Source organism: Halichoeres trimaculatus, unplaced genomic scaffold (genome assembly GCF_033239565.1).
Source record: "Halichoeres trimaculatus isolate MK-OKI-2021-1 unplaced genomic scaffold, fHalTri1.1 fHalTri1_scaffold_21, whole genome shotgun sequence".
Taxonomy (NCBI): Eukaryota; Metazoa; Chordata; class Actinopteri; order Labriformes; family Labridae; genus Halichoeres; species Halichoeres trimaculatus.
Genome location: NW_027437199.1, coordinates 3,910,001 through 3,929,884, shown reverse-complemented (window position 1 = coordinate 3,929,884; position 19,884 = coordinate 3,910,001). Strand labels below are relative to the sequence as shown.

General features: G+C 41.9%; 3 protein-coding genes across 3 annotated transcripts in view; 2 read left to right on the top strand and 1 right to left on the bottom strand.

The window, feature by feature from the left end:
• The first annotated feature begins 922 nt into the window (after positions 1-922).
• cct2 (chaperonin containing TCP1, subunit 2 (beta)) lies at positions 923-6,885 on the top strand. Its single transcript, XM_074698232.1, has 16 exons — positions 923-1,013; positions 2,787-2,861; positions 2,950-3,015; positions 3,143-3,254; positions 3,365-3,441; positions 3,526-3,638; positions 3,731-3,933; positions 4,030-4,130; positions 4,271-4,398; positions 4,497-4,600; positions 4,727-4,846; positions 4,937-5,065; positions 5,205-5,308; positions 6,160-6,259; positions 6,334-6,475; positions 6,577-6,885. Exons 1-16 carry the CDS (start codon positions 1,011-1,013, stop codon positions 6,605-6,607), a joined length of 1,608 nt encoding a protein of 535 aa, XP_074554333.1. The 5' UTR covers positions 923-1,010; the 3' UTR covers positions 6,608-6,885.
• Positions 6,886-9,125: 2,240 nt separating this feature from the next.
• On the top strand, positions 9,126-12,923 carry nots (nothepsin). The gene is made up of 9 exons (XM_074698117.1): positions 9,126-9,200; positions 9,730-9,910; positions 9,997-10,114; positions 10,304-10,422; positions 10,586-10,785; positions 11,950-12,075; positions 12,168-12,312; positions 12,440-12,538; positions 12,747-12,923. Exons 1-9 carry the CDS (start codon positions 9,139-9,141, stop codon positions 12,921-12,923), a joined length of 1,227 nt encoding a protein of 408 aa, XP_074554218.1. The 5' UTR covers positions 9,126-9,138.
• A 487-nt stretch (positions 12,924-13,410) lies between these two features.
• Positions 13,411-19,884, bottom strand: part of LOC141810677 (bestrophin-3-like) — an 8,644-nt gene continuing 2,170 nt past the window's right edge. The window contains exons 4-14 of the mRNA XM_074698433.1: positions 19,232-19,319; positions 18,936-19,081; positions 17,404-17,558; positions 16,472-16,549; positions 16,161-16,313; positions 15,725-15,805; positions 15,408-15,559; positions 15,067-15,157; positions 14,629-14,747; positions 14,259-14,519; positions 13,411-14,092 (exon numbers count right to left, since the gene is read on the bottom strand). Of these exons, the coding sequence (XP_074554534.1) occupies positions 13,711-14,092; positions 14,259-14,519; positions 14,629-14,747; positions 15,067-15,157; positions 15,408-15,559; positions 15,725-15,805; positions 16,161-16,313; positions 16,472-16,549; positions 17,404-17,558; positions 18,936-19,081; positions 19,232-19,319 (1,706 nt within the window). The 3' untranslated portion in view covers positions 13,411-13,710. The remainder of the gene's footprint in view (positions 14,093-14,258; positions 14,520-14,628; positions 14,748-15,066; positions 15,158-15,407; positions 15,560-15,724; positions 15,806-16,160; positions 16,314-16,471; positions 16,550-17,403; positions 17,559-18,935; positions 19,082-19,231; positions 19,320-19,884) is intronic.

The window sequence follows — 19,884 nt, the reverse complement described above, 5'->3', positions numbered from 1 at the left end:
TTCCCTGAGCCTCAGCCAGCGAGTCTCCAGGTAAACAAAAACAACACATACACACACTGCTAAAGATCATGTGAAGGAAGTGGCTCCAGCCTTGTGGCTGAAAGTGAGACCTGCACAACCTTCACTCCTTTTAATGGCCAGCAGGGGGCCACACTACTAGTCACAAACAGTCTAATTGTATAAGGGTTAAATTATTACCGTAGTCAACAACACAACATGATGTTAATTTGTCAATCATGGCCCCCTTTAGAATCAGAGACACTGTAAAGCAGTGTTAGCTTAAGGGTACAGCTAGCATACAAATTTTAGAAATTGAAACAACAGCAAAATTTAAATCTAATGTTTCTGTTGTGTCTTCGACAGGCCGTGGGTCAGCAGCTACTTTCGTAATTTCCCCATGCACATCTACTGCCTTCCTGTCCAAGCTCCCAAACACAAAGGCAGGAGGCGGGGCTTACAGAAGAGAAAATGAAGGGAGCGTGGCTTCACATGATTTTATTAAAATTTTTTGGCTGTTTTTTTTTTTTTTTTTTTTTTAAATAAATGCAATTTCTCACTTTGGTAGTCGTGGTTTCTTTCTGTATTTTTGTACCAGGTTGGGTCACATGAAGACAATATTTGAAATTTCAAGAGTAAAGAATAAAATACTTATTTTAAGTAAAATTTAGTTAGCCAATCAAATATATACCTTAAATTTTTACTTGTTGCGTTATTTAGCTTGTCTTGTGTTTTAAGTGGTTATAGGGTAAGCATTATAAAAAGAATAGACCCCAACACAGGTGGATGATGCTAAGTCAAATTACAACGTTAATTAGAGTATTTGCTTTAAAAAACTTAAGTTTTGAAGCTTTTATTTAAACAAACAACACTAAAAACGTAATGCTGCTGTTCTTCCCGGTTCTTCCATGCTCACCCCTGAACGCAGCATTACGTTCTTACGTCAATACGTCACTCTCCTGCCCAGCCCTTCTTCTGTGTGTGCACGACTTCTGTCCTGAATCACAGACATCATGGTGAGGTTTTACTTTTATTTCTTAACTGTTTAGAGCACGGAGACAGCTAGGGAATATTGTTTTAGTATCAAATGTAGTAAAATTTACCGCGACTCTTTTAAACTCTCCAAAGATCGTCAGTTTTTAGTCCAGAGTCTCTTAAGCTTACTGTTAGCTCTGTGGTGCTACCGGCGAGTAAGCACATGGGCATTATGAATACGCTAACAGCTAAGCTAACCACTTATGATGCGTCTTTTTAGAATCGGTAGGGCTTGATGAAGATATTTTATGTGCCACAAATAATTTACTCTTTGCTATCATGTCTGTAAATACTGTTAGTGATGATTGCTCCTTGCCATTCTTCTTACGGAACCCGTTAGCATGCTAAGTTAGCCTGTCAGCTCGGCTTTGTGGCTGTCATGGTGGGACTAAATGGGCTGAAACAGGGCATTTTAAGATAATGTGATATAAAAAAGGGAAAACAACATGTACAAAATAAAATAATTACCATTGAATTCCAAGTCGCTTTCACCTTTATATTTCGTGTTCAGTCTGCTTAAACGGGAAAATTGTAAACTTACTTGGAAGCTTCTAGCGGTTTCCAAGATGACATGGGCGGAGCTTTGGTGATGCTGCGTTCAGGTGTGCTCAGAAAAACTCTAGCATCCACTCCTGTACAGTTATTTTGACATGTACGCTTTAGTAATCAAGAAAAAGCTCCAGAAAGACTGTTCAGGGCCTGATAGAGATAAAGAAGATCTTCTTGATTTACCATTTTTTTATTTAAAGCAAAAGAGGCAAAATGTATTTAAGTTAGTATTAACCAACATTGACTGTGGTGCTAAAAAAAAAACCCAATTAGTTGTTTTTCTTCTTCACTACTGCAATATACTTCACATAAACTGTTTTTTTCTGTTGTAAACAGTGATCATATTTGATTCAGATAGACTAAACTTGCCACATATGTTTCAACTTTACAGATTTAAGATAAAATAATACATCTGAATAATTATGGAGTGAAAAAAAAATCCGAAAATAAATGTTTACAGCACCTGATTTGTGATATTGATAACTTTGTACAACAGCCTCTTGAATATTTTGCACAAACAAGAGACCATAAACTTAAAATTGAATAATGCTGATACACTCTAACACTTCCTTTATAATTTTTGTTACATCGTCTTGATTTTAGGGCTGCAGTTATCGAATATTTTAGTATTTGAGTATTCTACTGAAAATCCCATTGATTAATCGAGTAATCAGATAAAATACATTTTTGTTTAGTTAAAGAACAGTTCTTTTTCAAATGAAAATTTTTGTCTTTAAGAAAGAGAATTTTCTGATACAGCATGTCTATAGGAGCACTTGCTTTGGTGGCTCCCAAATTTGTAAACACACTTTGACACATTTTTTGTGCCTTGTACATCTCATCAGATGTTGTGGACCCAAATGGCGCCCGTTTCGTAGAATGACCCATTAGTCTCCAAACTCCAGAAAAGAAGCTAGATTTGTTGCTAGTTGCTATTTTGTATAAGAGGTAGCTTGAGGGGTCTGAAAACTCCCTTAATATGGCCTCAGCTCTATTTGAAATACCACTCTTTGATCTTTTTTAAAATTAAACGATTCCTCGAGGCGAAGAAAATTACTCGAGTAATTTTTGTAATCGAGTACCTCAAATCATTCGAGGAATCGTTTCAGCTCTACTTGATTTCAGATACATTTTCATTTGTTATTAGTTCATGTGTGAATCAGATAATTTCGGTTAATGGATCGATTGTTGTTGTCTCTCTGCAGGCGTCCTTATCGATGGCCCCGGTCAACATCTTTAAACATGGAGCCGATGAGGAAAAAGCAGAAACTGCCCGACTGGTGTGTTGTCTTTAACCCTTTCTATCGATGTACTTTGGTCATATTTATAAGAAAGAAGAAATAATAAGATGGTTTGATTTGTCTGCAGTCATCATTTGTGGGAGCCATCGCTATCGGAGACCTGGTGAAGAGCACTCTGGGACCAAAGGGGATGGTAGGTCACGTTTATACTTAAAGGGACTGTGAGGAGTTTCTGAGTGATCCTGAAAAAGTCTTCCTGGTGTGAATTTGTGTATAAAGTTTTCTCTGGTTGCTAAGTTTCTTCCTCTCTCCTTTTTCAGGATAAGATTCTGCTGGGTGGAGGCAAAGGTGGGACAGTGACGGTGACCAATGATGGAGCGACCATCCTGAAAGCCATCGGAGTCGACAACCCTGCCGCCAAAGTCCTGGTTGGTGAGTGAAAACCTGGACTGTCATTCCAACAAACTTGATGACACGAAGCGATATTTAAGTCTCTTAATTTTGTGCTGAAACGACGAGTAAAAGTGATCCTCCGTTTGCAGACATGTCAAAGGTTCAGGATGATGAAGTCGGCGATGGAACCACCTCTGTCACTGTGCTCGCTGCAGAGCTGCTGAGGGTAAAAAAACTCTCCTGAAAAGAACAACTCACTTATGGTTTCCTCATTGATTGCTGCTTTTTAAACGCCGGTTATCTGCTGCAGGAGGCAGAGCTCCTCATCGCCAAGAAGATTCACCCACAGACCATCATCTCTGGCTGGAGGAAGGCGACCCAGGCAGCCAGAGACGCTCTGAGGGAGGCTGCCGTGGACCACAGGTGAGGCTGAGACAGATAGGAGAAGTTCATCCTCTTTTTGACTTTCTTCTTCTTTTTCATTCATCGATTTTGTCTCCTTTTCGTTTCCACAGCAACGACCCAGCCCGCTTCCAGGAGGACCTGCTGAACATCGCCCGAACAACTCTCTCCTCCAAACTCCTCACCCACCACAAAGATCACTTCGCCAACCTCGCTGTGAACGCCGTCATGAGGCTGAAGGGCTCTGGGAACCTGGAGGCCATCCACATCATCAAGAAGCTCGGAGGAGGACTCACCGACTCCTACCTGGACGAAGGTGAGCGGTGGTGTGATGTCACAAGTTCATGATCTGATCTTCTCTGTGCTGTGATTGGCTGCTGTAAGGTCACACGTGTGTTTGTGCTACTTTCAGGGTTCCTGTTGGACAAGAAGATCGGTGTGAACCAACCAAAGAGGCTCGAGAACGTCAACATCCTGATCGCCAACACCGGCATGGACACAGACAAGATCAAGGTACACACACAAACACACACTTAGGTTTTAGAAAGTCGAGCTGAGGTGCATCACTTTCGATTTTATGCTTGTATCATAACTAAAAATGAACCAGTTGGGTTATGAGCAGTTAAATTAAATCTTCTTTCTGTTCGTGTCAGATCTTTGGCTCCAGGGTTCGCGTCGACTCCACGGCGAAGGTCGCAGAGATCGAACTGGCAGAGAAAGAGAAGATGAAGGAGAAGGTCGACCGGATCCTGAAACACGGGATCAACTGTTTCATCAACAGGTCCTCACAAGTCTTCAGATCATGTAGTAGCATCGAACGTCCAGTAGAGGGCGCTGCTGCTGTCTGTGTGAAGTATTAACCTGTGCGTTTCTTCACAGACAGCTGATCTACAACTACCCAGAGCAGCTCTTTGCTCAGGCTGGAGTCATGGCCATCGAGCACGCTGACTTCGCCGGCGTTGAGCGCCTCGCTCTGGTCACAGGTGGGCGAAACGTTTATGATCTGTTTTTATGATTTCAGCTGGTAAAACATTTTATTTCTGCTTCTTTAATGAAGTTAACAGAGCAACTGATGATGTGTGTGCGTGTGTGTGTGTGTGTGTGAACAGGAGGAGAGATCACCTCCACCTTCGATCACCCTGAGCTGGTCAAACTGGGTCACTGCAAGCTGATCGAGGAGGTGATGATCGGGGAGGACACACTCATCCACTTCTCTGGAGTCGCCATGGGTAAAGACACACACAAACACAACACACACACACATATATGAGTGTCATTGCGACCTTTGACACCTGACCTCCTCTTTTTCTGACCCTCAGGTGAGGCGTGCACCATCGTCCTGCGAGGAGCGACTCAGCAGATTCTGGACGAGGCCGAGCGCTCGCTGCACGACGCTCTGTGTGTGTTGGCTCAGACCGTGAAGGAGCCACGTACCATCTATGGAGGAGGTACAAACACACACACTCACACTGACTTTTTTTTCCTCGTTATGACATATAACTGTTTTTTTTTGTAGTTTTTTTTGTAAATTTTTATATATGTTTGGACTTTTCCCATATATTTTTCTCACCTCTGTCTTTTTCACAGGTTGCTCTGAGATGCTGATGGCCAAAGTGGTAACTGATCTGGCCAATAGGACGCCAGGAAAGGAGGCAGTCGCCATGGAGTCATTCGCCAAAGCTTTGAGGATGGTACGTCTCGAAACTTTCTGTTGTTTTGTCAAAAATTTTCTCAAAGTTTGTCCTATTTTTACATTTTCAAAATTAAAGTGATACTCCGGGATGGAACAAGTTGGGTCCTATCACAAGGTTTAGGGCAGAAATTACCCCTACAGCAGTGTTTTTGTGCAGCAGAAGCCCAGAGCGCTCACACCAAACACCCCCTCCCTGCTCCTCTGCAGGTTTCCTCTGCACTCAGACGGGGCCACATTTTACTTGACCAAAAACACAAATAAACGGACTCCCACCGAAAAAATCTGATATCAGTCTGCATTCATGCTTTATTTAGAGAATTTTCAGCGCGTTACTTTCACACAAAAACAATGCTAAATAAGGCTCTAGTTCTCATTGTGTCTCTTCGTCCTGGCAGACTAACTGTGTGTGTTTATATCTGGTCGCCGCGCGCGGACTGATACACTAAGTGGCGAGCGCCTCGTAGCCAGCTGTGGCTCTGCAGCGGAGGTAGCGCTGTTTTACGACACGATGAGAACCAGAGCCTTATTAGCGGTGTTTTTGTGTGAAAGTAACACGCTGAAAATTCTCTAAATAAAGCATGAATGCAGACCGATATCAGATTTTTTTGGTGGGAGTCCATTTATTTGTGTTTTTGGTCAAGTAAAAAATGGCCCCGTCTGAGTGCAGAGGAAACCTGCAGAGGAGCAGGGAGGGGGTGTTTGGTGCGAGCGCTCTGGGCTTCTGCTGCACAAAAACACTGCTGTAGGGGTAATTTCTGCCCTAAACCTTGTGATAGGACCCAACTTGTTCCATCCCGGAGGATCACTTTAAGCTTAAGGTGTTAAAACAGAGTTTGTTTCCAATCACAGCTGCCGACCATCATCGCCGACAACGCCGGCTACGACAGCGCCGACCTGGTGGCTCAGCTGAGAGCTGCACATCAGGAGAACAAGACCACGTTCGGACTGAGTGAGTGGCCTCTTCCTCTAATAAAATACAGAGCTTTTTAGCTTTAACTAAGTGTGTGTGTGTGTTTCCTGCAGACATGTCTGAAGGCACAGTGGGCAGCATGGCCGAGCTGGGGATCACAGAGTCGTTCCAGGTGAAGCGTCAGGTGCTGCTGAGCGCCTCTGAAGCCGCTGAGATGATCCTGAGGGTGGATAACATCATTAAAGCAGCTCCCAGGTCAGTCCAGAACACCTGTCATAGATATTTCCAACAGATTATCTTATTTTATGTCATTGGTAGCCAGTTTCAACACTAACTTTCTGATTCTTGTTTTGTAGGAAAAGAGTCCCTGACCATCACCCCTGCTAAAAGACGAAGATGATGATGAAACCGTGGAGGGGATCCGTTTTGTTATTTATCACCTTTGTGTAGCTCGACATAAAGAAACGCTCCGCTGTTATTTCTGTCAAACTTTCTCTGTGGAAGCACTGCACGAGCTTGCTGGCTAACGCTAGCTAATCATAGAACATGGCTAACTGAAGTCCACACAGGACGCTGGTTATGCTAACGTTAGCTTGTTTGTTACGACACCGCTCTGATGATAAGTTGGATGTTTTGTTTACTGAATTAAAAGAATCCAGTCCTCATCAGAAGATTCGTCTTTATTTCACTTCACAGCACGTCTGACGCCACTTTTTACTTTCAAATGTGTTTACACTGAACTCTGAGAAGTTAGCCTTCTTAGCTGAGTTAGTCCTGCAGGAAATATTAAATCATCACTTCTTCAAATGTTTTGTTGAGCTTTCTCTACAGAGTTGTGTTCAGATCTGTTACAAAACTCTTTCAGACATGAAGTTGGGTATTTTCCAAAACCGAACATCCCCCTTCATTTGTTTTTAAAAATAGTTTTGTCCACACAGGACTGTGGAAATCTGCTGATAAATGCAGCTCAAAGCTTCCCAAACCCATACATGGCAGTGTTTTTCTGACATGAAACCAGCCAATCAGAATGCACCTCCGTCATTTAGCTGTGATGTTTGACTCAGCGTTGGCAGTGTGTGCTCCAACAGGTCAGAGTGACTGAGACCTCCGACAGTAAACAGACAAAGTTACCAAATAAGACTGAAGTGTATAACTGTGTGAGGTTTGTAATCTCAGAGTTTTGAGATCAGATCCAGATCCAGTTTTGCCAGAGTGCAGAAAATAAAAGGTAGTGAAGGTGAAAATACAGTTTCAGTAAGTAAATAACATGATACTAAGTAGATAAAGATAAAAAGTGTCTGGGCAAAACTGACAAGATGAATAAGTGAGAGTGTATAGACTAATAAACTATGCTAACCTCACTCGTTGGGACCATCCTGATGTTCCCCTGATCTAAATCACACTGAGAAAATTTGGGGATGGATGAAGAGGGAAGTTTACAGAAGTGTACATCAGATCAAGACAGTGGCCCAATCCCATTGTCCACACTCACACACTCACTGACTTTAAGGCGCGCTGCCGCAAAGTCCATAAGGGCTTAGGGCTGTCCCACTGTCAAATCACAAAGTGCGTGAGGGATCGCTTGCTGACTTTATGAGCCCTTACTGCACCCTTTCCGTGAGGGAATTACCCAGAGTTCATTTTAATGTGACGTGAAACCATAGAGACGGGAAGCCCACAAACACGGCAGGTTAAACGAATGCGTAATACGGAAATTGAAGAAAGAGAGATGGCGAACAAGATCCGTAGAAATTAGACAAATGTGGGTGTTTCATAAATATAAGTCTACCTGTCTTTGAGAATAAATGTATAAAACCGCTTCCCAAATATTTATATCTTTACACACACGGTATGTGTAGTTTGATGAATTAAATCAGATTTTGCAAACTCATGTTTCTCTCAGTTTGGTGGATAAACTGTTTTGACTTGTGGGAGCACTGTCAGCTCAGGTGAGCTAAATTATGACATGCAGGTTGTGTGAGATGTGGTAAAGTACAGTCCCAATCAAAGAGCCCTTGTAGACTTATACACTCAGACACTTTTCAGGGTTAAGGGGTGACATTGAGATTCAGCCAGTGGTTGATCACCACTTGGTGCAACGTTCCCACAAGCCTCCTGGAAACAAGCATCAAGATAAGCGGTGGAGCTCCTCATCATGAGTCATTTTTTCAGACTTTATTTCTCTTTTAAGGGTTTTTCAGATTATTTGAGATGTGGCCAATTTCACTTCAATCATTGTTTGCAACAATTTGTTTACTCAATTTTTTGTGTAAGTAAGTAAATTTGATTTAGTTAGGTACCTTTCACAGAACGGAGTCACAAAGTGCTTCACAGAAAATAAAAATATAAAATAAGTTAAGATCAGAACAACACACACACAAAAGAAAACATTAAAAATGTAGTCACACAGCAAGGACTAAAAACAATTTTAAGATAATAACTTGTAGAGGAAGAGTCAAAGGCCTGCTTAAATGAATGTGTCTTTAAGTTTTTTATCTTTTTGTATTTTGAGATGCTACATCTCAACGACCTGTTCAGGATCCGATAGTAAAAACGTAAATTGTAATTTTTCAACGGGTCTTAAGATTTCGTGTTGTTGTACGACTGCCCTGTCAGAACTAAATATCTCAAAAAGTCCAAGAAACACAAGAAGGGTTTGATGTTATTTAGTTTAAGAAGTAGTTTGACTCATTCCTTAACATTTCTGTTCCTCCCAAAGATTTGAAATCAACTCACCTGAAAATATATCTGACTCAAATCATGACAAAACAGTTTAGTCAAGTTAAAAAGTGCAATGAGATTTTGTTGAATTGGGTGGATTCCTCTCTCAGATCCAATCAGAGCTGGACTGAGTCCTGATAAAGTCCTCCTCATCTGACAAACCTCAGTCTGACACACAGACGGACTCACTGACAGACATGTCGAGGTTTGTGTTGGTGCTGCTGCTCATTTGGACATGGACGAGCTCGGCGCTGGTCAGGTAGGATGAAATAAACATCTGTTGTTCACTTATACCGTGCAAATTATAAAGGCAGACTTTTCTAATTTGGTATCACGCCAATAAAGCTTTTATCCAAGGTGTTTTTTTGAATCAAGTTGTAACTGAATTTAAGCAACAGGTTGACGTTATGATCTACAGAGGCTTATGTTTCTAATTCTTCCCACCAGTCTATAACCTAAGAAGCTTTGCAAAGGAGGAATTAAACATCCTCAAGATTTTTGCACAACCGTGTATCTTCACAGAAATTGTGCAAAATTCTTGCAGAGATTTAATCTTGCAAACACAACTGATACTAATGGCCAGTTACATTGCTTGGAAAGACTGAAAAAGAAGTCTAAGCTAGCTTACCAACATTTAAGTTATTAAGTTTGTGTACTGATGCTAAGCTAACTTGATCGAGTGACTTGGGTATAAATTTGTGCTAACTTATTGCTGAAATCTTGAAAACCTTGGGAACACCAATGGGATGCAACAAATGGGTCCACTGATGCTAAAATGTGCCCCTCAGGGTCCCTCTGAGGCGGGTGCCTTCGATTCGTTCCCAGCTACGTGCCAGCGGCCTGCTGCAGGAGTTTCTAACGGATCACCGTCCTGACATGTTTAACCGACGCTACGCTCAGTGCTTCCCTCCCGGCACGCCATCACTGCGGCTTGGACGCTCCAGTGAGAAGATTTACAACTTCATGGACGTAAGAACAAACCTGAATCTCCCACCAACTCCTCCTCTGGGATGTGCTCTCAACTTGTGGAAACGGTTAAAGTGTTTCTGTTACAGGCTCAGTATTATGGTGAAATCAGTCTGGGGACTCCAGAGCAGAACTTCTCTGTGGTGTTCGACACCGGATCATCCGACCTCTGGGTGCCTTCTTCCTACTGTGTCAGCCAAGCTTGTGGTACTCTGGGACAAAACTTAGATCAAATAAACCACATCTTCAGCATAATATAAACCCACATTACATGACTTATTCACATGTTTGACTTACGTATCAGTATTTCATGATGGTTTCTTTTTGTTGGTCAGGGCAACACGACAGTTTGATAAGAGGGTCAAAGTTTCTGTTGACATATCTGCATGTTCACAGCGTTGCACAGACGTTTCAGGGCCTTTGATTCCACTTCATTTCGTCATGATGGTCGGATGTTTGGGATTCACTATGGCTCAGGACATCTCCTGGGAGTCATGGGCAGAGACACACTGAAGGTGCAACATATTCTACGAATGCTTGATTGTTTTATGGCATAAACAATGTTGACAAGAGCCATAAAACCATTCCATCCAAAGCAGTGTTCAAAACAAAAACAATTTTGGGTTGGTGTTATTGTTTTTTTTCCTGCACTGATAAATCATTGGTCCTCTCTTCCAGATTGGAGGTCTGATGGCCCTCAATCAAGAGTTTGGGGAATCAGTCTACGAGCCAGGAGCTGCATTCGTAATGGCCAAATTTGACGGTGTTCTGGGGTTGGGTTACCCGTCCTTGGCGGAGATCCTTGGGAATCCTGTCTTTGACAACATGTTGGCACAGAAGATGGTGGAGGAGCCCGTCTTCTCTTTCTACCTCAGCAGGTGCGACCCCAACAGAGAGGTTGAAAGCTTAAGGGGCGTTCACAGACCGGTGTCATGGGTGCAACTTGACCAGTGCTGGAAGGGACGCAAGAGAGCTCCCTGTCTTTCATGAGAGTCCAAATATTCAAACAGCGCAAGAGATCTCAAGGGTTATAAGGGGGATCAAGAGGTTTACACAAGTTTAGACAAACCCAATTCAATTTAAGGGGCTCCAGACATGTCTAACCTGACACCCAACTGACAGAGTCACTGGGTGTTGTGACACTTCTGTCTCTAGGTGTTCCTTACCTTTTGTGTCAAATCTTGCTTAGGCCCATTGCTGTAAGATGTTTCTCCCAACGGGGTTCAAGGGAGTTTCTAAAGAATCCAGATGTTTCAAAGATGCCAAGGAGTTGGATTAAAGTTTAAGGCCTTATAAGTAGTCTACTGTACTCTTAAGAGGAATCTGAGAAGTCTAAGGGTCCTGGGTCCGTTCTTTTGGGAGTCAATAGAGATCTCCGACTTCAGAGGTTGGAGTCCAACCTTTGTCTTGTAGCATGTCCCCGACAAGTTTTTGGTGTTCAGCAAGATGTATTTTCTGTCCAATAAGAGTCTGGGTTTTAAACACTGACTTGTTGATTCTTCAGTCATGGTTCAAGGCATTTGGTCAAGAGCCAAATTTCCAGAGTAATCCCGGAATTCCAGGAACCCCCAAAGGTTTAGTGATGATCGAGTTACTGGCCAATTTCAAAGCTGGTTCATGGTCCACAGGGATCTACCTGTGTCTATCTTCAGGATCTGGACACAGTCTGAGCAGACACCTCTTTCTTAAGGTTTTCCTTACCCTAAAATTTGATTGCTTGGAAGTATTTGGAGAATACAAGGGTTCCAGATGCCCAAAAGGTTCAGCGAGCTTCAAAGTGCCCAAGACTTGCATCAGAGTTTAATGCTTCAAAGTAGTTGAAAATATTCCCGAAAGTTTAGGAGAAATCCAAGACATTGATGGTTTATGGGCTTCACAAAGAAAAGCTGGCAAGGAGTATTTCCTGTATTGTCAAAGAGTTGCAGGGCTTATATGGGATTGTGGTGGTCAAAGGGTCCCTGGGGTAACAGATGATTCTGGGAAAGTCTCTTTCTCTGCTGGGTCTGCACTCTGTTGATGGAAATGTGTTTTTGTCTCTGCAGGAAAAGCAAGGAAAGCAACCCAGAGGGGGAACTGTTGCTGGGTGGAACAGATGAGACGTTTTACACCGGACCAATCAACTGGAACCCTGTGACTGCCAAGGGCTACTGGCAGATTAAAATGGACAGGTTTCCCTCACAATAACAATAATTCACTTTCAAAATGATTTACCACCTGTATTTAAAAAGTCAGCCCAGCAATGTCCTAATGTGTGTTTCAGTGTGGCTGTTCAGGGTACAAGCTCGTTCTGTCCCCAGGGTTGCCAGGTCATCGTCGACACAGGAACGTCCCTCATTGCTGGACCAACCAACGACATCCTCAACCTGCAGCAGCTGATCGGAGCTAGCCCAACAAATATAGGAGAGGTTATTACATCCAAACCAGATATTTAAAAGACACTTTAAAAAGAGTCACTTAAAAAGGCCATATTTTACAAAAACTGAAGTCCTTTTAATGAAACCAGTTAGCATATAATTCTTTATGTTTTTACAGTTTCTCATCGACTGTGCCAGATTGTCCAGTTTGCCCCATGTGACATTTGTCCTTGGGGGAAAAGAGTACACACTCTCTGCTGAGCAATATGTCAGAAAGGTTTGTTGATCTACTCTTTTTTGGCTTGGCTTTCTTCACAGTTGTAAGAATTTGTTGTAAAAGCATGTTAAAGGATTCGGTCTTTTTATTTTTTGGTGCACGAAGAAAAAACAGCTACTTTTTTATGGTTGACACAGTGATTACATATTATGCTAGTGAAGGTTTATAAATATGGGCATTCTCTGTGTTTTTTTGTCTCTACCTTCAGGAGCTGTTCGGGGACAGGGAGCTGTGTTTCAGTGGTTTCCAAGCTGTTGATATTGTTACCTCTGAGGGACCCCTGTGGATTCTGGGAGATGTATTCCTGTCAGAGTACTACAGCGTATTTGATAGAGGACAGGATCGTGTTGGCTTTGCGCAAGCTAGGCACCCAGCAGAAGAATAATCCAATGGATACCAATAACTGAAAACTGATCAATAAATATTGCTGAATTTAAGAGATCTACACTGCATTTTGTAATTCATGCAATGAAACACATTGAACAAGTTTACTTTAGAGCTCCCTCTACTGACCAGCTGCTGTATGGGCCATTAACCCTGGCACTCTGATGCTAACAGACAGAAAAGATGACACTATCAAATGTTTGCTAATTTCTGACAAGTTCAGTTTGATGCTATTTTGTTATGGTTTAATCTGTGTTTTTTGTTAGCATTGCAGGTATGACGTTATTTTATATCTTGCCGTATGTCAGCACCCACTGAGGTGGTCTTTTCTCTTTGAAGATAATAAAAGAGTGGAAATTAAGTGACAAAGACTTTACCTATCCTGAAGTTTCATCAGCACTGTTCAAAAACAAGAATAAACAAAACTGTCACCAAACTTTTATAGTGACTGAAATAAGTCACATTTCTTTTTAAATAAAACAGGTGTTAAAGCAGCAGCAACAGATATAAAGTTTCACACACAAAGACAGAAAAGTTATACAAGAGCATACCTAAACTTTTTAAGTCCAGTAAATGTTCCTGAGAACTTAATCCAATCATAGGTCACCTGTAGTCCCTCTAGTGGCCACAAGAAGAAATTACTTCTGTGTTTTACAGTCCTCTTTGGGGTACTTCTTTTAAGTGTTGGTTTGTCTACTGTGACAAAGAAACATAACCACCTCTTCATGTCCTGTTAGGTGATGTCCATACCAGCTTGCACTTGGGCTCAATTTTGCCTTTTTTTAATATCATACATTTTCGGAGCTCTGGGATTGGGAATCTGGGTTTTTGTTCTCTTGACTGTCATTGCTTCCTTCCTTGTTGTCTTCCTCAGTCCCTGCTATTCCTTGGAAATCTTGGTCATACTCAGGGTCAGGGATTTGCAGAGTATCAGAAGAAGGGCCGGGGGATCGTCTGGATTGGAATCGAGCAAGGATCCGTTGCCTCCTTCCCAAACCCTTGGGGCTTGGCAGGCTTCGGACCGACCCTTTGGAGGTCTGTCTGGAGAACTGGAGGGAGAACTGGCGCCCACGTGGTCGAGTAGGTGGTGGATTGTGGATACTTTGCGTCGTCCAGCGAAATTCCTTGGGTCCCAGCTGTGTGGGGGAACAGCAGACTGCCGAGCCATCCCTGGACAGAGATTGAGTCAGCAAAACGAGGAAAGCTCAAGGATTGGAAGGAAGGGATTAAGAAAATCAAATAAGAAAAAAAAAGTGTTTTCTTAAATTAGATCCTGATCTGATACTGAGCATGGTTGGACAAAATAGTCTAGTCGTCATGAAAACCATTGAATTACCTTGTGGTTTCCATGCCTGGTCTCTCCTCAGTGGATGAGGGCTCCAGTCCATTTTGAGGTTTTGCTGCTTCACCATTACCAGTGGAATCCACGTTGGTCAATGGAGGGCTTATGACTAGCCGGGGGAAATCAGCAGAGGGTGAACCTTTAGGGGATGGAGGGTTGCTGCTAACTTCCTTTACAGTAGACAGGGTGTCAACACCAGGGGAAGGCATGGCCAAAGAGGAGGGTGGGTGCACATGTGTTGGACCCGAATGGACCCTGATGAGAAAGTGCATTCAGAAAGACCGAAATGGCTTCCATGTCACCTGATGTTAGCATGTGCTTTAAGTGCCCAACACTGATGTGTGGTCTACTTCAAATACTGCACCTGAAGTCTGGGAAGAAGCTCCCAGTTGCATCACTGCTGTGACGTTTGAAGGTGGGTCGAGGGGGTCGAAGGTCGGGAGGCTCCTGAACACTCAAGAGCCGGCGGACTCGACCCAGAACCTGGAAAAACAACAAGCTATGACTACAACACTCTGATCTTCACTTTTTAACATTTGAAGAAAGAAGAAATAACCAATGAAATGTGAGAATGTTGTAGGAATAACAAATTACAACTTACAAAATCTATTGCTGCATATTACTTGAAATATGGGTGGCCTTTACCTTGGACTACCAAGAGACATCCACTTTTATCTTTGCTTCTACTTAAGTTCAGGGTGTTGAAGCCAAAATCTGACGTACTTTATCAATGGAGAGCAAGGGGCACTAAGTATTAACACCTTCTCATTATTGACAGATGAAATAGATAATGTTGTTTTACCGACTCTTGGCGCAATGCCAGATGATACTCTGGTGGTCGAGGTTGACTGTCGCTTCCATCGACTTCATCAAACTGCAGGATGTCAGACAGTCTGGAAAAGATAAAGATAATGTTTCTTTTCCATTTAGCAAATGGACTTACTGAATCAAATGTTTTCAATAAGACAATGCAAGTCCTTGACATTACTCTACGGCCTTTTTTTATACCCTTAGAAACCTTTCAAGTTTCATCCCAATGACACTAATCCTTGCGTAACAGCAAAAGAATCATAGACAATCAACTTTTGGTCTCAATCTATCAGCAATTTGAAATGTCCCAATATGTAATCAATGAAAAATAACCCCATATCAGTTGTGGAGCCCAGGAAGGATGGGATACAGTAGTCGGCAGCAGCCACAGTGTACGGAGGCCGGGCCTCCAGGTCGTTCCAGTAGATATCTTTGGTCATATGAGGCAGGTTCATGTGCATCTCATCCACAGCCAGCAGAGACACCTGCAAGAACAGTTTAACAGCTTTTAAGCAGGATCCAGAGAGTTATTCAGTTTCCTTGTAGAGTTGCTGAATTGTTCCTTCAAGGTTAAAGCAAATGTATCTTTCCTGGACTTGACGAGACTGTAGGACATAAACATATCTTAGACTGATTTATTGGCTGCTGACCTGAAGGTTCCTGTCAATGATCCAGTTGGCTTCGAAGTCGTCATCATCCTCTCCAAAAGGGTTGATCAGCTGCTCCGCCACCTGATGGCAAGTAACAAATACCTGGATTCAGGCCCTCTCTGCAATGACAAGACTGTGCAGGAAATTTTTCTTTCCCACTTGTGTTTTTGGAATGAGAAGTCGAACCATTTCTCAAAATTGAACACTTCAAGAGCTACATGTGAGACGAACTTCAAAGCGATAGGCTTGTGAGGCTTTGCTGGATCACGGCCTTTGAGTAAGTTATTAATAACTTTACGAGCTGTGCTATAGACACAGCAGGACAAGGTTAAGAGTTGAGAAGGTCAGCCACATGAAAACCTCGCTTGTTTATATCTAAGTCAGGGAAGGGGGTCACAGAAGAAGAAAAAGAAGGAAGTAAGGGACATTTATGCACCTTTAGCCAGCCAGCATAGAAGAAAAACTGCAGCAGGGTGAAGACAGGTACATAAATATCCAGGTCATGGCCTTGGTAACCCTGGGCAGGGTCCAGGAACTGACGACCAATCAGACAAGCGAAGAAAAATGTGTAGACAGCCAGAGTGACGACCTGTTGAGAGAAACAGAGACTTTACTGACCCTCCCTCGATCTCTGCGTGGGAGTCTGAGAGCTCTGATTGGGTTACAGTAATGACGAACGATGATGTAATTAGATGAGCTGCAGTCACATCCGTCTTAAATATGTTACGATGGCACAGAGGGACGGACCTGGGTGTAAACCAGAGGGATGCCCACCCAGTCGTAGCCGAACAGAGTGGCACACCAAGTCCTGAACACGTTCATCTCCTGCAGACGGAAACACAGATTCAGTAAGGTCAGCGGTAGATTTCTGTAACTCCACTTTCAGGTTTGGAAGAACAGATGTCTCCACTCTGGGTGTCACGTTACCCACATGTCTGGTGTATGTGGTCACAGTCTAATAGGGATTTAGACTTTGAAGTGTGTGTGGTTTCCTCGCTGCCCTTTTCTGTTTGATGAATAAAGGTAATGGGTAGTTCCATGATTAATGTTTACTAATGTCTCACCAGAGGGATATTTGAGGCCAATGCTTCATGCCTCCACTCAGTCATGCCCTAATGGTCTGCCAAGGTCCAGAGCGGTTACTACCTGACTTAAAGATACAGTCCTTGAGTGTATTTAGCTTTGTATACTTAAAAAAGTCTGGTAGGTTAAATTTTTACAGGGTGTTTTGATAGCTACATTTCTGAAACCTGAAGTTTGCCATTTTAGCGGTCACTGTTTTGAATTTTGGTGGCCAAGAGTTGCCATATTTGGGCAAAAGGATTGGTAAAACCTCAGTAGTTACTTGACAGCAGTTAATTATTATTTTCTTTAAGAATGATTAAAACAGGGGGAAAAAAACTTTAATAATTATATAGGCTTAAATTACACCTGCACTTCCCAGTTGTCACCACAAGGGTCACCAAAAATAAATCGCATTGAGATGTTGAAGAAAACCATAAACTTTGTAAACTTTTGGAAAAAGGCAGTTAATAATATACATGATATGAAACAAGATAGGTCAAAAACTGTGTATTTTTTCTGTTTTGTTTGTTTTTTTAATGTTGATTTTAAGCATTTTACCAGAAACACTTATTGGACACAGAATCTAAATACCAAGTGTATCTTGAGTCATTGACCTGAAGAATGCTCTGCAGGTCGATGCTGTCCTGGATCCGTCCTTCCTGTCGAGCTTTGGAGGCCAAGTTTGTGAACCAGACGACAGGAATCCAGTACTTGAGGTGTGGAGAGCGGACGTTCTCGAACACCTTCCTCTCCTCTGGGGTCATGAAACCTACAGGCGAGCAGAAAAAGAACTTAATCAACCTGAAACTCATCGTATCAGAAACTACACCATACATCTGTCATCTTCCTTTTATTTTAATCATGAAAATCTTGTGTTGAGGCAGATGTTCTGATTATTTCACTCTGAATTCTGTCCAACAATCAGGTACAACATGCTCATCATAACAATTAACTTCTGCTGCTGCTGTAACTGGCAAATAATGAGCCAATCCCTGGGGTTGAATTAGATGGTAACAGGAAGACGGTGGAGCAGCCGGGAAGAAGCTGAACTCCATCTGACACAACATGCAACATGGGGAGCTCAGGAAAAGACATTCAGAACCAGCTTATTGTTTCAAGTTTAAGTCTTTTCTTATCTTTTACTTTATCAATCAAGAATAAACTATCTTGACCCATTTCTTTTTTTTTTGGATTTCTATTTCTCTTTTTATAAAATCCAAAACTACACTATATACCTTACTGGCACCTTAAATGTCAACACTTTCAACATTCTTCCTCAAATTACAGTCTATATCAAAATGGACTATTTTAATTTAATCTTTTTTTAATATTTTCAAACAATGATGGTAAAAATCTCATTTCTTTTCATCTCACTTAATCTAACCTTCTCACATTTTATCTCACCAAAATTCATCTCCTCATCTCATCTCATCTCATCTCATCTCATCTCATCTCATCTCATCTCATCTCATCTCATCTCATCTCATCTCAGTTAAGCCCACCTCACCTCATCTCATTGAAATTGTTCTCCTCTTATCTTATCTCATTCTCTCCTATTTCATCTCAGTTCTTTTGATATCACCTCATCTCACCTCATCTCAGTACTTCTCAGTACTTCTCATCTCACCTCACCTTGTTTGATTTTTTTCTCATCTCATTTTATCTCATCTTATCTCATTTCATCTCATCTCATCTCATCTCATCTCAAGTCCTCCCAGGTCCTCTTATCTCACCCAATCTCATCTCTATTTCCTCTAATCTCATCTAATCACTCCTCATCTCATTTTGCATCTTGTTTCATCTCAGTTCTTCTCATCTCAATTCCCTTCATCTCATCTCACTTTATCTATTCTAATCTAATCTAATCTAATCTCATCTCATCTCATCTAATCTAATCTAATCTAATCTAATCTAATCTAATCTAATCTAATCTAATCTAATCTCATCTCATCTCATCTCATCTCATCTCATCTCATCTCAAGTCCTCCCAGGTTTTCTTATCTCACCTAATCTCATCTCTGTTTCCTTTCATATAGTCTAATCTCTCCTCATCCCATTTTGTGTAATCCCATTTCATCTCAGTTTTTCTCATTCTCATCTCATCTCACCTAATCTCACTTTACCTCATCACCTTTTTAAATCTCACCTGCTTCCACCACATGGTCCATGGTTGGGAATCGTTTGCAGACAGCGGTGCTCACAGAGCGGAAGATGAGAAGTGATGTCAGGTTTACGTAGCGTACCAGCGTTCGGCGAAGGAGACGGCCATATTCATCTTTACCCTGAACACAGCTGGAGGAAGAGATAACTTTAACTGAATGGTTCACTGAGCAAACAGACCAATATGTGATCATTTAAGTTGGGGGACTTTTTTAATTTGAATATTCAAACATTATACTTTAAATATTTGTACTTGAGGCCTAGCTGATGGACTGAACAAACCTGGAGATGAGGAACATCATTCGGTCAGCCCAGGGCAGGTTGACAAACTGATTCCACCAGCGATTCACCACCAAGGTCACATAGAAACCTGACAAACACAAACAGATACCCATTCACACCTGGACAGCTTGATCTTTAAAATTATTATTTTCAGGAAACTTTAGGAAACATCGACTTCCCCTGAATCTGAATAGATCGAGTAAACATAACCCCCTGTGAACATAGAGTGTATTCTCTGACTGTGTCCCAGGATGGAGATCAAACACACAAACACTCAGCCAGCTTTTAGTCCTGCTCGACTCTTTAATGATCTGTTTCCATTAGCAGCCGGCTAATGAGGCAACCAAACACCGTGTTTGTCATGCTCTCTCAGGCAGGAAGCAGAGTTAGCATTTAGCCTGAATTTAGATGTTTTTCGATCGGTTCTGTGATGTTGAGTTTGCAGTTTCAGTTCACTTGTAAATCACGAGTGAAAGATGTTCAGTAAAATTGGCGTAACTTTCACTCAAGTGAAGTAAACTCAGCATAAAGTTACACTCAAATAATACTTTGGTATTGTTTTGTGGATGTGTCATATGTTTGAGAATAATAAAAGAGTAATTATTCTTGGCTACATTGTCTCACTGTTTATTTTAGCAGCATTTTTACAGCCT